This window comes from Arvicanthis niloticus, chromosome 13 (assembly GCF_011762505.2).
Source record: "Arvicanthis niloticus isolate mArvNil1 chromosome 13, mArvNil1.pat.X, whole genome shotgun sequence".
Taxonomy (NCBI): Eukaryota; Metazoa; Chordata; class Mammalia; order Rodentia; family Muridae; genus Arvicanthis; species Arvicanthis niloticus.
In genome coordinates this window covers 58,487,518-58,504,025 of record NC_047670.1, presented here as the reverse complement: position 1 = coordinate 58,504,025, position 16,508 = coordinate 58,487,518, and the positions used below count along the sequence as shown (strand labels likewise).

At 51.2% G+C, this 16,508-nt stretch overlaps 1 protein-coding gene across 2 annotated transcripts in view; it reads left to right on the top strand.

Annotated features, from left to right (window-relative positions):
* Positions 1 to 13,474: 13,474 nt before the first annotated feature.
* Scube1 (signal peptide, CUB domain and EGF like domain containing 1) overlaps positions 13,475 to 16,508 on the top strand; it is a 114,699-nt gene continuing 111,665 nt past the window's right edge. Inside the window, exon 1 of one of the 2 annotated variants that reach the window (XM_076911761.1) lies at positions 13,475 to 13,641. In XM_076911761.1, coding sequence (XP_076767876.1) covers positions 13,554 to 13,641 — 88 coding nt within the window. In that variant the 5' untranslated portion in view covers positions 13,475 to 13,553. The remainder of the gene's footprint in view (positions 13,642 to 16,508) is intronic. The other variant, XM_076911760.1, reaches the window with a different exon arrangement.

The following is a 16,508-nucleotide window of genomic DNA, read 5'->3' as shown; positions in this document are numbered from 1 at the left end:
GAGGGGCCCTCCCGATGCTTTGGGAACACCAAGTGGCTCTCGGTGGATGAAGAGCTGTGGAACTTTCGGAGACTTCAGACCTTATTCAATACTTTAAAACGTTTTTTGCTGCCAGATAGGGCAGTGGGGTTCAGCTGTGATCCCAGCTCTAGGCAGGCTGGCTGGGGCAGGAAGGATGTGTGCCCAAGGCTAGCCTGGTCTACATAAGCAACACCATGTCTCAAATCCCAAGGGCTGAGGATGGGGATGGAGCTGGAGCTGGGGCTGGTGCACTGGGGCTGGGATCCATCTCAGTGGTAGAACATTTGCCTGTCATACCCAAGGGTTTCTGGGCCCAGCATTCGCAAGAAAAAAAAAATAAGAAAGAAAGAAAGAAAGAAAGAAAGAAAGAAAGAAAGAAAGAAAGAAAGAAAGAAAGAGAAACCTAGATTCTGTAAACACAGGCCAATTGAAATGTATGGGTCTGACAGGGTGGTTGAGTGGGCAGAGGTGCTTGCTGTTCCCCTGACACCTGAGTTTTGTACCCAAGTAAGGAGAGAACCAACTAATTAGGTTTCCCTCTGACCTGCACATATACAAACACATGGCATGCACACCTACACTCATCACACACACCAGAGAAATACAAGATGCTACTAGATGGCCCATGTCTGTCATCTTCACACTTGGGAGTTAGAGAGAGACAAGAGGATCAAGAGTTCAAGGCTGGCCCAAAACCGTGCCTCAAAAACAAAAGAAAAATTAGCCAAAATTGACAAGGATTTTGTCCAGTTCCCAGCACTGTAAAACAAAGTCTTGATAGGTGAGTGGGTGGGTGGGTATATATATATATATATATATATATATATATATATATATATATATATAGAGAGAGAGAGAGAGAGAGAATTGTCCAAGATCTGTAAATCTCAAAATACAGAAACCCCACAAATGTCTGTAGAAACATCTCAATCACCATTAATAAGCATATAATTTGTTTTACAACATGTATTTTGATAACTATATAATAACCTGTGTATGAAAATAACAAAAATTACTTACCCAGGTCCAGTCAAGCTTTTTTTCTGGGTTTCACATGAGAAGCATCGCTGTGATGAACAGCTGGCTACTGTGTACAGTTTTACGGACAGATGTGAGTAGTTCTTTATGGTGTGCTAGCAAGAAAATGAGCCTGTGCTGCAAGACACATTCTACCACTGAGCTGAAACCCCAGCCCTAAGCAGTGTGTGTGTGTGCGCGTGTGTGTGTGTCTGTGTCTGTGTGTATGTGTGTCTGTGTGTGTGTCTGTGTATGTGTGTCTGTGTATGTGTGTGTATGTGTGTATGTCTGTGTGTATCTGTGTGTGTGGTATGTGTGTCTGTCTGTGTCTCTGTGTCTATGTATGTGTCTGTGTGTGTGACTATGTGTGTGGTGTGTGTATGTGTATGTGTCTGTGTGTGTATGTGTCTGTGTGTATCTGTGTGTCTATGTCTGTGTCTGTGTGTCTATGTGTCTGACTGTGTGTCTGTGTGTCTGTGTGAGAGAGTACCTGTATCTGTGAATGCAGAGGTCAGAGTTTGATGTTAAGATGTTTCCCTCATTGGCTTTCCACCTTATTCTGAGGCAGGGTCTCTCAATGAACCTGGAGCTTGCCCCGTCTCCGCCTGTCCCCAACTCTGAGGTCAAGGCTCCTGCTACCACACCTAATTCCATATATAGGATACCGGTGATCCAAACTCAGGCCTTCCTACTTGCACAAAAAGCACTTTACCTACCAAGGCATCTCTATACCCTCAGAGTTTCGCTAGGAATCAGCAAACACACTCCTAAACCAGATTATTCTGTGGGAGGGCTGCTATGTCCTTACACCTCACTTAAAACAAGAATCACACTGCTTTGTCAAATATGTTCTTTGAAAGGTAGAGACAAGACAAGCCAGGCATGGTGGCACACACCTGCAATCCCAACACTTTCAAGGCAGAAAAGGAGGATCAGAAGATCAAGGTCAATCTCAGCTACTTAGGAAGCTTAAGGCCAACCTGGGCTATAGTTACATTTTGCCTAAAACAACAACAAAGGTGAGCTAGGGTTGTGGCTCTGTGGTTATGCACTTGCTTACTTGGTCATGCCTGGTTCCACCCCAGTGACTCAGGAACACACACACACACACACACACCAACAGGATGGAGTTGGGGGAATTGGAAGTAATGACCATGCAAAGCCCCCTCCCAGGAATAAAACAGGTTTGAGTGATCAGCATTTAAGAAATCTGTTTTAGTTCTGCAACTGACCTGAAATGAAGTCCCCAGTGTGTCCCTCCCTATCCCCCCCCCACACACACACCCGGTTTTCCCATCTGTAAGGCCTGAAATAAATCTGCTTCTCACACATCTACTTAGCACATGACAAAGAAGGGTAAAGCTGAGTGTCTGGGGTGCAGGGGTCAGGTGGCTGTAACCTGAGAGATAGCCACATCTGGGGACTCTAACCTGTCACTGACTGGGCAGAACTGGCTCTGTTCCCATCCCTCAGCTGAGGCCACTGAGGGTTGGGAAGTCAAGTCCCCTGTTAGAAATGATTGGCTTTCCTGCCATGAAGAGAGCTGGGGTCCAGACCCAGCTTCCTAGGTCTCTGAGGTATTGAACTAGGCCTCAACACCAACCTTGTTCCCCATGGCCTTAGAAAGATACACTCAGCCCCCTTGACTGAGTGCCTAAGGCTCAGGGTTCTGGCTCCAGCCTCCCTCTGTGGTCTGGCCAGACACACAGTCTCCATTTCCCACAAACAGATTTTAAACATGCACATTATGTCAGGGAGGAGGGTTTTCTTTCCTCCTGGCCTTTGTTCACCTGCAGTGTTCCTGGATCCATCTCCAGCAACCGCCTCTGCTACAGTTTTGTGTGCCCTGAACATTCTTCATAATGTATAACCCAAGGTTGGAATCAAAGGCCACAGAGTTGTACAAGACTATCTGCAAGTCACCACTGAAGCCTTCTGAGTTGGTGAGTCTCATCGTGCTCTCTCTCTCTCTCTCTCTCTCTCTCTCTCTCTCTCTCTCTCTCTCCCTCTCCCTCTCCCTCTCCCTCTCCCTCTCTCTTTCTCTCTCTTCCTCCCTTCCCCCCCTCTCTCTGTGTGTGTGTGTGTGTTTCAACTCAAAAACACCAGGTCAGCGCCTTTTTCTGCTGAGCCACCTGCCAACCCTCTGCACTCACATTTATCTCTAGAAAGATATAAACGTTTCTGTTCTCTATGATATATTTATTTCCATAATGTCTGTGTCCAGAAAAGTGAGGATTGCAACTTAGTGCCCTTGGGTTAAATTGTGTGATGGATAAAGATGTCTGTGTGTTAGAAGGAGGGTTCTGGATAAAGAAGCTAAGGTCAGACCCTCCCATGGGTTTGACTACTTCTCTCCTTCCCAGGCACCCATTCCTTCAGCCTCCATGAAAACCCTCCCAGCAGCTGCCTCTAAGAAATGAACCCAGAGCCTCTTGTCTCAGGAGTCCCTTGCCTGGCCCTGCTAACTCTCTAAGTATCCATGGTTACTCATCTTCAAACCATCAAGTGAAGGCCTGAGGGTCTCTACCGTGGAGGTCACGCTTCCGGGTTCCAGGTCACGCTTCCGGGTTCCAGGTCACGCTTCCGGGTTCCTCCGTATGAACTTGATTAAGTGGTCTGTCTTCCCGTACTTCAACTTCCTCATTTGGAAAATAACCATCATTAGCACCTCCTTTGTAGACTTAGGTAAGAACAAAATTGAAATTCATTAGCTTTGTAAGCGCCAAACTCAAGGCCTGGCACACAGTAGGCACTTGCTAAGGAGATGTGGTTACTATCGTCTTTACTTGTTCCTAAGTAGTTGCTCAAAGCAGAGCGGCAGCCCCTTCATGTAAGTACTTAGGAAGTCCCCTGGATGCAGGCCCAGAGACTCAGAATGTGAAAAGGATAAATCGTCTCGCCGAGCTGGACAAAGTCTGCGCCCGCAGAGGGGGAAGGGGTGAGGGCCGCCCAGGGTTTAAGCTGGGTACAATGGGCGCCGTCTGAGCTGCCCAGAACCTCTTCTTTGAGTCCTGAGAAGACCTATTTTTCTGTTTAAAGCTTTAAAGAGCCATTAAGTTGGGCAAATCCCTGGTAAAACAGCTGGAACCTAAGTAGCAATTTAAACAACCCATTGCCCTTCCATCCCGAGGAACGGGGCTGCTGGACGGGTGATCTCCGGTCCGGGTCTGACATTGTCAGGCTAAGAGGATTGACTGGGACCCTTCCCTGAATGCAGCCGGCTGTCTTTAGCAAACCCGCACTTCCACCCCCACCCCCTCCTCCTTTTTTTTTTTTTTAAAGTGTGCAGACCTAACTCTAATCTTCCCTCCTTTCTCTCCCCCTCCTCCTTGAATCGGTCTATTCTTTCACTGTGTGGAACTAATGAAGGCCGCTCAGAGTCCCCTCGCAGGAACAGGGCCCCGAAATAAAACATGTTTGATTGATCAACTTCAAAAAAGTCCTTGGCAGGGAGGTGGGGAGCTCGAGGAAAGAGAGGGAGGAGGGGACTGACTGGGGGGTGGGGGGCTGGTGGGGAGGGGCTCCTAGCTGACCTGCAAGGGGGAGGGGGTTCTGTGCCTGGCTTGGGAGTGACAGCCCCCAGGGAGGAGGGGGCCTTGCATAAAGTCCTTGTCTATCCCCAAGATTCATTTGTTTGTTTTGTGGGCCTGTGATTGTGTAGGCGCCAGGGCCTCCAGCCTCAAGATCCCCGGTCCCCCAGCAGTAGACAGAGGAAGACTGCAATGCTTTACATGTTTTTATTTTATTTTGTCTTCATCTCCCTCACCACAAATAAAAATATTGGTCAGTCAAACAGACTTCTGGCCTTCCAGCAATCCCGCCCCCTCCCCCAGAGCAATGTGGTGACCAACATCTTACAGTGCCCTGGTGCCTGCCAGATCCCACCTCTCAACAAGCACTTACAGAGTACCCACTTTATCCTAGTCGCCTCTATGAATTAATTTTATTTTCATGGGTTTTCAAAATTGTTTTAACTGCAAAAACCAATTTCAAAACAATCCATGACCCACACCGTTATGCAGGGGGAAGCCACATCCCTTGCTGGGGCCCATGTGACGCAGGGCAGAGGTGCTCGAAAAGCCCTGGGTTCTAGCGCCAGTAAAACAGATAATACATAAAACGTGAAACAAAGTCAAGTTCCTGATAAGGATGGCTAAACGCCGTGCTAGGAGGGAACGTTATTAACATTTGGATATGCTGAGAAGGACAGAGATGGCTCAGTGGTTACAAGAGCTAGGCTCTATTCCCAATACTCATATCAGGAGGTTCACCTGTAACTCCAGCTCCAAGAAATCCTATGCCTGTCCCCTTCTGGCCTCTGAAGACACTGCACTCATGTGCATAAACCCACATACAGACACACAGATACACACACACACACACACACACACACACACACATATAAAATTAAAAGTTCTTGAAAGCATTTTATTAATTTTAGCTGTATTTACTTGCTCACAACAGTAAGGAACAGCAGTAGAAGACAAAGCTGGGGCCTTGTACATGCTAGGCAAGTACTGAGACCATCTTTTCTCTAAGACGACTCCAATTCACCTCCCACCACCAGTGCCCGAGGTTGCCCCCCTCCCACCCATCCTGCACTATGTATTACTGGTCTTGTAGTCAGTACATTCCACAGGGGAACTGGCTGTCTCATTGCTGACATAGCTGGGCCCAGGGAGGGGCTGAAGTTAAACTGTCCTTAACCCTGGTCTGCCTCTACCAGACTTGGTCTGGTCCTTCCCACTCTGGATACTAGCAGATGGTATCCTCAGCCAGTTTTCTCAGGGCCTCTTGGAATTTTTCCTCTGGCCACTGGGAAGCTCAAGAGTTCTCAGAGTTGTTCCTTCCTACCTGTTGTGATTCAGACCTGGGACAAGCAACTGATGTGCCTATTTAACATGGCAAAGTGAAACTGGCCTCCAGGTTCTCCCAGCATCCCTCAGCCCCTTCCTGGAATTTCCAGCCCAGGAGCTGGGCTTCCGGTCCCCCAGAGGCTCTTCACTGCATAATCTAGACATTTTAAGGCTTTCTCTCTCTCTCTCTCTCTCTCTCTCTCTCTCTCTCTCTCTCTCTCTGCATGCAGCTGTCTCTTCTTCATTCTGTCTCCTTGTTTATGGAAGAACAAATCTGTATCCCCTTCATTTGTTTCTGAGTGCCAACCTATCTGGTGTTTAAGCTTCTTGTTACTGCTATCATCATTATTGTTGTTGTTTGTTTGTTTGTTTGTTTGTTTAGAAAGAGGGTCTCTTGTAGCCCAGGATAACCATGGCCTTGAATCTTTGTTCCTTCTGCCTCTATCTCCTGAGTGCTAGAGTGACAGGATTAAAATCACCTCCACTGTTGCTGGGAATCAAATCCAGGACTTTGTGTGTGCTAGGCAAGTTCTCTGTCAACCAAGCTACATCCCTAGCCCCCCCCCCCAAAAAAAAACTAAACTAAATAAATGTGTGGTTAAAGTAAAGACTGAGGTACCAATAGGGATACAAGGACCAAACAATGCCTCGCCTCAAGGTGTTCCCAAGCCTTTCCTATCTGATGGCTCTCCAGGAGGCTGTGGTACTAGACTAGTGAATCCAGAGTGGATTTGACCCCAAGGCTCAGAGAAATAGCTTGGGCTGACTCTGAACTCTCCCTAAGGAGAATTGGCACAGGGGAAAACATAGGCCTTGACTTTAATCTCAGCATCCCCACCCCAACCAGAGGGATGCTTCCAGAACACACTTCTACCATGTCACTTCTTTGCCTAAGCCTTACTCTGGCTCTCACCAACATGGGGAAATGTCAGAGCAGCGCTGTTTGGAGTCTGAGCTCTGTCTCTGAGCCCTTGGGTTCTGCAGATTCTCTGCTCCCTGGGACTCCACATCTGCTCCTCCACTCCAAACACTCAGTCCTTAAACCTCCAGGTGAGCTCCTACTCACCCTACAGGTACCACTTGCTTTTCTCCTTCACGCATGCATCCCCCTGCACTGAAGGGCCCATTTCTTCTCCCTGCATAGTATCAGCCTCAAATCCAGCACCACTCTTCAAGACAAAACTGCCTTCCTAACTTCTGTCCCTCACTAGAACATGAGCTCCTGCAAGACAGATAGATGCTAAGCCCAGAACAGGGTCTGTCATGCACTGGGTGCTTAGTTGAATGTTGAATGACTGAATGGATGTCACTCTAACAAAACATCAGTGGCTTAATGACAGTTAGTACCTACCTGATGGTTCTTTGGAGTCCATTATCTGGGACCAGAATTCCAGAGGGGAAACAAAAGCCCTGTGATTGGATGGGCAGGAAGATACAGCCTATAATGCCACACTGTCCTTGAGGTTCAAGTAAGGTGTTGCCCTTCCAGAAGTCTTTATATACACACATGTACACACACACACACACTTGCATGTACACACAGAAGCATGCACCCATGCACACAAGCAGACACAAAGGCATGCAGACACTCATGTATGCATGCACACACACAGAGGCATACACACACACACATATTTGCATGTACACTCAGAGGCATGCACCCATGCACACATGCATGCAGGCATACACATAATCATGCAGACACTTATGCACACACACACACATAGGCATGCACCCACACACAGAGACACATTCACACATGCACGCGTACACACACACACACAGAGGCATGCATGCATGCATGCATACATACTTACACAGAGAGAGATATGCACCCATACACACATGCACACGCACGTACGCATACACATACCCACCATCCTTGAGTTCTCAGCAAAGTGTCACTTTCACTTTCAAATTCTCTACAGTACTTGGAGAAATCACAGAATTTAGGGTCTGGGTAAATAAAATATGAACAAGAAAAAGTATGAACATTCTTCTTTTTTAAAACAACAACAACAAAGCCTCTGGCTGTCCATGACAGTTATTCCTGTCTATCAGTAAAGAGAACAGACCCTCAGGAGCCACACCTGTAGATGGACAGAGTGTCACCAATCTGATTGGGTTGTTGTGTGACGGGAACACTTTGTGGACAGCCTCCCACTGTGAGACGTGGCTAGGCAGGGTGGTCTTCACTACAAGGGACAGGAACCAATGTGGCTCAAGAGCAGAAGGAATGATGTGGCCAAGACACTAATGCCTCCGCCCTCCCTCTTTCTTTCCTTCTCTCTCCTCTATCTTCCCTCTTCTTCCCTTTTTCTTCTTCCTCCCCCCCCATACCCCCTTCCCTCCTACCTTGTCCCCTCTCACTGCCTGGGATCCCTTCTCTCTGAATTGGGCAGCTCCTATCCACTCAGGAAAGAGGCTACACCCACAGGACCATGTACAGAGTGTCTGACAGGTGTGAGGTAGTCGAATGCCTTTGCCTAAACATATGCATAATTTTTTTATCAATGGCCCAGCCAGTCACCTGTTGACCTCTGAGGCTTAGGGCTAAAGTCGAAAAGGGACCTTTGGTGACAAAGGGTCTGACCACTTGAAGGGAAGATGAGACTACCAACCTCAGGCTGTGGCTCTCTGGGTCCATCTCGCCCAGCATGAGCCAAGCAGGGAGCAGTGAGAACCCAGGGTAAATCCTGGGTTCAGAGGTCAGGGCTGGGAACAGGGAAATGCATAATGAAAGAGGAAAGAGAATGCAAGGGAAGGGAGGGAGGGGAAGGAAGAAAAGGGAGGGGAGAGGAGGGAAAGTGGAGGGAAGAGAAGGGAGGGGAAGGGAAGAGAAGGTAGGGGAAGGGAAGGGAGGGATGGGGAAGGGAGGGTGAGGAAAAGAAGGGAAAGGGGAGAAGAGGGGAAGGAAAAGGAAGGGAAGGGAGGAGAAAAGAGAGGAGGTGGAGGGGAAGGGAGGGGAGGGAGGGGAGGAAAGGGAGAGGGAAGGAGAGGGGAAAGGAGGGAAGGGGAGAGGAGGGGAAAGGAGGGAAAGGGAGAGGAGGGAGGGGACAGAAGAGAAAGGAGAAGAGAGGAAGGGAAGGGGAGGGGAGGGGAGGGGAGGGGAGGGGAGAAGAAGGGAGTGAGCTGTGACTCAGAAAAGAGGCAGAGTGGAAGCATTATGTGAAGAGAGGGAAACCCAGGGCCATCTCAGGAGTCAGGAATGCTTATGCCTGGCAGGTGTGAGCCCCAGTTTTTGTGGAGTCATTGAGGGAAAACTGAAAACTGCTGTCCTGTCTAGAAAGCCAGTGGTCAGAGGAAGGAGAGGAGACACCATGAGGTCTCTCTCTCTCTCTCTCTCTCTCTCTCTCTCTCTCTCTCTCTCTCTCTCTCTCTCTGTGTGTGTGTGTGTGTGTGTGTGTGTGTGTGTGTGTGTGTGTGTGTGTGTGTTTAGGCAAGGCTTTGAAGAAGTCCCCTGAGTAGAGTCTGGTATTCTGAGACGGCAACAGGTAGACAAGTCCAAGGAACAGTAGATTCGTGAGGCTGGGCCTCAGTTTTCCCAGATGTCAGATGAGTCCAGGCTGGACTGTCTCCAGATTATGCTTGTAGCTCTGTTGTCCTCATGTCCATCTGTGAACCTGAAGCCACAAATCAGGTTCATGAGTGTCTCACACAGCCCGCCCCCACCAGTAAAGTGCCTAAACGAGCCAGTGGTTCTCCAGTCCACTTAGGGTTCTCTGAGAAGCACTTCCATGATCATCCTGTCTCCTCTGCCTCCTGGGAGTGGTGGGGATGGTTCCAAATATTCCAACAGTTTGGGGAGAAAAAGTTGCAGAATGGTAAAACTGGGCAAGACCTGAGGCAGGCAGGCAGGCAGGCAGGGAGGGAGGTTATGCCTTGCTACGATTTAAGCACCATATGGAAACCTCTCATCTCAATATTGGAACAAAACCAGAAAACCCCCAAAGCCTTACAATGAATAGTGTCCACTGCTGCCATGGTGCCTCTCTGCCGTTCGGTCTCTGTGTTTACAAACCCAGGTTTGACTCCCACCTCCGACATTTGCTAGCTCCATGATCCTGGTGAGGTAACCTCAGATCCATTTTTCTCAGGTGCCCAGTGAGGGTGGCAGCAATTTCTGTGTCACAAGAGTAGATGGCAGGAGTCACTGATGCCTCTGTACCATATCAGGTACCCAGGGGTGTCCAACAAATGCTACCTATAGTTATGCTAAGTAGGAGGGGAAAAGACACCGGGTCACAAATCTGGGCCATCTCAGAGTCTGGATCACTGGCACCTGGAGACTGAGACTCCATCTAACAGCCCAAGAAAAGAGCCTGTGTGACCCAGAATGGCACAGAAAACTACAGAAAGGCCAGCAAGGAAGAACAAATTGGGAAATATAGCCTCGAGAGGAATTAGGGTGATCTTCCTTAAGAAAAAAAGTGGCAAAACCCCAGAAAGTCATCCACACAGAGGCATGCATCTGTGTGGTGACATTTTATGGTTGCAGAGAACTCTGTACCCAAAAGAGCTTTCACAAGTAATTCAGAGAACCCTTCCTGATTAAAAATGTCCAAAATGAAGCATTTATAATCCCATGGCTATCGCTATCACTTCAGAGTAGGGGAAGCAGTATAATTATAACAGCCCTATCAGGAGCACAAAGGCCTCTGGGTACCGTGGTTCCAGGGCTTTGGGTTCAGCGTTTCCTTTAGTCCTTTGCAGAAAATACCAGCAACACTCCTCTGCTACTGGAAAGGAGACTGAGGTTCAGAGAGGCCCCATGTCACACTTGCCTGGTTTTATCCTCCCAGCAATTCCAAGAGATCATTCAGACTGAGGAACCCAGGCTGCAGAGGGATCAGTGGTGTGGACATCATTACAGGGCTGGTCAGTGCTGAGATTGTGACCTGAGTCCAGGCCACGACTTTCCTGCCATTAAGAGGTGAGGTCCGGGTCACAGAAGACATGTCTAGAAGAGAGGAGCTGAATAATTCCTCTAGCCTCCTTTCAGGGAAACACCTTTGTGAACTGTCACCAGGGGGAGCCAAAGGGCCCCAAGTCCAGGGTCATCTGCTCTGGGCACTTAAGATTTGGGGTTCTGCTGGCCAGCCTAGCTTCCCTACAGGGCACAGAAAGTAGGTTGTTTAGGAAAGAGAGAGACAACAACTGGTTTCATTCTTAAGAACCTGACACGGCCAAAATCACCTCACCAGAGCAATAGAAGTTCACAGTCTTGTTTCTGGGACCATTTGTTCATTCATTTGTTCATTCATTCATTCATGCATGCATGCACACATGAATTCACATGATAATTGTTTTAGCTCCCTTTGGGAACTGTGGCCACAGAGAAGGCCTCCAGAATTGCATTTTGGATGGTGACAAAGAGAAAACGAGGAGTGTAGGAGCAAGGACTTCCATTTTCTGAGCCTGAAGGGGATCTTACACTGAGCTTATGGGGCAGGGGCTGGGATACAGACAGGAGGAAACAAAGTCTGTCCTGGTGGCAGTGTGACATTGGACTCAGTGTAAAAGGTAAGCTGTATGCCAAGCTACCTTGCCTATGGTTGGTCTAGAGAGGACCCCAGAGGATGGCACAGGTGCAGAGACATGCATAGCGCACACAGGTGGCTTGGGTGTGAGGTAGCCCAGTCTGTTCTTCAAACCAGTGTCTTCCACTTTCTCAGCTCAGTAGGCAGGGGTGCCATGACACATCCTTAGTCCTGGCATTAGAGTGATGACCCATGTAACCAACACACCCCAGATCAGTCATATAGGCTTCCATTATGCCTTGTTCTGCTCTAGGAGACAAAGCATCTTTCTCTGTCCCATAAACCTTCTCCTTGGTCAGTAACTTAGAGACATGGCTCCTCTCTCCCAACCCTGCACACTGCCCTTTGGCTCTGTCGTCCCTAGAAGGGACCCATGTCCTTTTCCACACTTGAAGAGTTTTAGGTCATCTGCAAACTTGACCTGATGATAAAGGTTACTGCAGATAAATTTTTTATATTAACAAAAGAGTCCCCGGGGACTCTAGGGAATACCAAACCCTTCCCAGCCTCCATTCGACCTTAATATTGAGGGAGAGAATCGAATCTGGAAGGTCTCATGGCTGCTACTGAAATTTAGGAACATCTGGGTGTGGATGGGAGCTGCCTGAGGAAGACACATGAAAAACATTGTGCTGAGAAGTCAGAGCCACCCCCCACCCCAAAACACTTCTCACAAATAAATTGCTTGCACAGGAGGGAAAAAAAAATCCCAAAGCCCTGAGAGAAGACAAAATAAGACTTGGTAACAAGGTCCCCCAATTTAAACTACATGGCCAGGAACAACCAAGGAAAGAAAATGCGGACGCAGTAGAGGCCAGGGTTCCACGTTTTCCTCCCTGATTCCAACTGCATAACGTGGAAATGGAGCCCTTGCCTTAGCCTCCAAACCATTGCCACAAGCCCACGGGAAGTCTGGCTGGCAGCAGGGGCTGAGACACATGACTTTAACCTTCTGGGGCCTTGGAGGTGGCTGAAAAAGTGTATGTTGGGGGCAGGGAGGAAGAGAGAGCCAGCCTGGAAGGGAACGGCTGGGCGGCTGGGCACAACACTGCGCAGGCAGAGTGGACAAAAAGAGAGAAGTCTAGTCTTTGAATCTGGAGAGCCGGAGAAAACAGGAGCTCTTATTGGTGGTTGTCAAGGAGATGGGCCTTGGGGTTTGCTGAACTTCTTCAGCGTCCTGCCTCCGAGCTGAGAGAGGCCATTGAGTGCCCGCCAGGCCTCAAGGCCGAGGGGTCAGGTGTAGACTCCGAGCTGGGGGAGGATCTGGGCTAGAGAGACCGCGACGCTACGGTCCCCCAGCCCCGCTCGGCCTGTCACCCGAGGACCTGGGCTTTGCGGAGCAACAAGAGCCTGGGGACAGAGAGGCCACTCAATTCGGCCAGGTCGCGCGTCCATTCCCTGGGAACACGGTTCTAGGCGCGACACGCGCCTGTCCAAAACAAACAGTCCTATAACCATTGTCCTCCTCGGGGCAGTACTTTAAAGTTCCTTTGATTTTTGTACGCAAATTCTGAAGCTATCTTCCAGAGCTTTCCATGCCGGCTAGTGTGCAACTGGCTGTCCCTGGCAGCACTTGGTATCCAATAAAGGCTCAATAAATAAATGACCGTGGATTGGCTGCGTGTACTGAGCATCGTCTTCACCTCCCCTGGGTGCCTCTGGGCCTTTCTTCACCTCTACTCCCCCAAATGACTGGGTGCGGGGCTGAAGGGTGCTGCGCCGGAGGAACAGTCACCCTGGACCTCGCGGATCAGCACACAAAGCGGGACTGGGGAAGAGCAGCCTGGGGCCCAGTCCCGGCCCCGGGTGACACCCTGTACGGCGACCCCAGCTCTCTCGGCTCCCACCCCCCACCTGCCGCCCGCCCCGGGCGAGGGGGCGGGCCCAGACGCCCGCAGGCCACGCCACCCGACGCCTACTGGACGGCCTCCCGCGGAGCTCCGCCCCCCGCGGCCGCAGGCCAATGAGCGCGCGGCTGTCAGCTCGTCCTGCGCGCCGGCTGTGTGGCTCGGGACCCAGAGCGGTAGCGGAGCTCGCTGCAGTCAGGAGCGCTCGCGGAGCGGCCGCTCCGAGCGTCCCGTGCCCCGCACGCCCGCACCCGGCGCGGCCCGCAGCGAGCATGGGCGCGGCGGCCGTGCGCTGGCATTTGTGCCTGCTGCTCGCTCTGGGAGCGCGCGGGCAGCTGGTGGGGGCCAGCGGGCTGCCAGGTAAGCGCGAGGACCCGGGGGGCGGGGGGGATGAGGGCGCGCGGGGTCCTACAGGCTGCCACCCCGCGCCGTCGGAGGCCGCCCTGCGCCGGGTCCTGCCTCCTTGCAAAGTAACTTCTGCGAGCGCCCGGGGCGCCCGGGGCCGGCGAGGGCGGGGTGGGCTGAGGCCCCGGGAGGGGAAGCGGGAGGCCGGAGGAAGAAAGGAAGCGCGACGGCCGCCTGCGGGGCCCGGTATGCGTACGGAGACCGGTGGAGACCCCCGAGCCGAGAGCGGCGCTCCCCCAGGGCCAAGAACTGGGCAGCTGCCGCGCAGGAGATACCCGGAGGTGGTCAGAAAGGTCGCGCTGAGACTGGAGGGGAGGTGGGAAGATGGAGGGACAGACGGACAGGAGCCGAGGCGCAGAGGGAACAGACAAAAGGGCCCAGGAAGAAGCCCTCAGAAAGACAGCCGCGGGAGGGAAGAGGGGAGAGGAGGCAAGGGAGGGGAGAGTGGAGGCAGTGGACAGCGGAAAGGAGAAAGGCAGATCAAAGGACGGAGAGGAGGAGACAGATGGACACCAGACAGAGAGACGGGAGGACTCGGAGGGGCGTCGCCGAGGGAGGGAACCGAGAGGAAGGATGGAGATGTCTGGGAAGATGGACAGATGGACTGTCAGACAGGAGGGGGAGAAGAGACGGACAGACGTAGGGAAGGAGGTGGATGAGAACACGAATAGCAGAACAGACGAGGACATCAGAGAGAGAGGGCCGGAGGCACAGGCACAGAAGCCTTTGGTCCGAGCAGAAGGAGCTGCTAGGTGGGGGTGTCCCTCCATGATCTGAGTTTCCAGGAAGAGGCTCCTGGGCAAAGCTGCACACCAAGTCTCTCTTTTCACATTTTTCCTTGTTCTCCTTGGAGAGGGCAGGAAGGTCCTGTCTTGCTCTCCCGAGAGTCCCATAGAGATCGGGTGTTGGGGAGTTTATGCTAGTCCATGCTATTGCAACGTTGGCGCTGAGTTTTCTTCCATGTCCCCGTTCCAGAAGCTGGGCCTTGTTGAGGGTACTAGATAGTCCGTGGGCATTTCTCCCAGGCTTTGGGGATCCTTTACCTTTAGGGGACTGTCCTGTGTGCCTCTCCGTTCCTCTCTGCCCCTCCTGGTATCTCTCCATCTCTGCCTCCCCTTTCGCTCTGTGGAAGTCTGGTGACTCTGGAGCCCCAGCGGCTGAATAAGAAAACCAGAGTTTAAGTGAGCAGCCTGTGTCTGAGGGTTGCACAGGGATCTGCAGTCTGCCTCAGCCAGGCTCTCCAGCTCCCGGGCCAAGTTTATAATTTGAAAGGCAGACAGCCCCACCCACCCCTTCCCAACTTCTGTGTTTCCCTATCTAGGTGGGAGATAGAAGGGACCCCGGGAAACTTCCTGACACGCCTCTCATGCCCTGACACATGGCAAGTGGGAAGATGAGCCTCTCTTAGAGATGCCCCGTGTAGTCTGGCCCTCTCTGGCATCCTGCCCTTGAGGTAGTGGGTCCCTTGGTGTCCAGCTCTCCCGAGAGCCCCTCCCCCACGACCTCCTGACTGGCCTTGGCTTGTGCTCTCTGGTTTACTATGCTGCCTGCCTCTTGGTTCTTGTCTACTGCCTTTGGACAACTGCAGAAGTGGACCACATACTTGAGCAGAGGTGGCTGGCCTTGGAAGGGATGCTACATGTGTGTGCATGTGTGTTTCTGTCTTTCGCATGTGTTTCCCTGTGCAGGGAAGAATCTCCTGTGCTTCTTTCCAACGTCTCTCTCCCCTCTGGTGAGCTGGTACCTTGGAGTCTGGAGTGAGGAAGAAGGGTAGGGCACAGAGCTAGAGCCCAGGGTCCAGCCAGAGGAGCAATTCAAAGTGGACATTATTGGGCACCATGAACTCTGGGGTGAGGCCAGATGGATAAAGAGATGGGGACATTTGGAGCCTCCCAGGGGGACTGTCCTCAGGGCAGCTGCTGAAAATCCCTTGTCTGCTCACCTGAGTCCTTCTGCCTGTCCATCTGTGTGGTGCTCCCAGCCAGCTGGAAGGAGCAGGATGCCCAGACAAGCTCGTTCTATGATGGAGCCTAAACCAGTATCCTGCATCACTGGCCGTAGATCCCTAAAGTTCTGGCTGTCCCCTGAGTAAACTCAGAGTGAGCAAGCGAGTGAAGGAATAGGAAAAGAGACATCAGGTGTGTGTTCAGAAGGCCATTCCCACTATGCAACCAGGCTGTAGCTTTCTGGATTTATGTGCTGGGGGCAGGAGGGAAGGCACACCAGAGCCCTCTGAGCCTGGATGTTGCTGGGAGTCTAGAGGCTGGGCTATGAGTACTGTCTATCTGAAGCCTGGTTTGGACTCTGCTCTGGGTCGGAGCCTAGGGGATGATCCCTCCCACAGTTCCACTGTCTCAGGATCTCGCATCTAGGTTACCTGCAGCCTCCTCGGATGGCCTCTGCTTGGTACCTGTATGCCATTCTGCCTCAGTTTCCTCATCTGCAACCCTGAGGCTAGATCTGAGTTCTTCTGAGGACTCTTTCAGAAGGAGGAGTGTGAACTTGGAAAGATGCCTGTGGAGAAACCTAGATCCGCAGAGAGGTTTTTCTAGCCTTCAGCTTCTCCTCATCCTGAGTGAGAATAGTGGATATACCTAATGGGACTGTTATGAAAACAAAGACCAGATGTGAGGGGACATGGTCCTGGCACAGAGAAGCTGCCTCAAGGATACTACCAATTTGCCCCGTGTCACATCAAACTGACATGTGACTGTTAATGTTAGCTATCCCAGTGGTCAGTGGTAGGATAGGGGCATGAACTTCCAGCACAGTCTCAGATGTCTTCCCAGCATGCCTCACCTGCACTTTCCCCTCCCCCACAG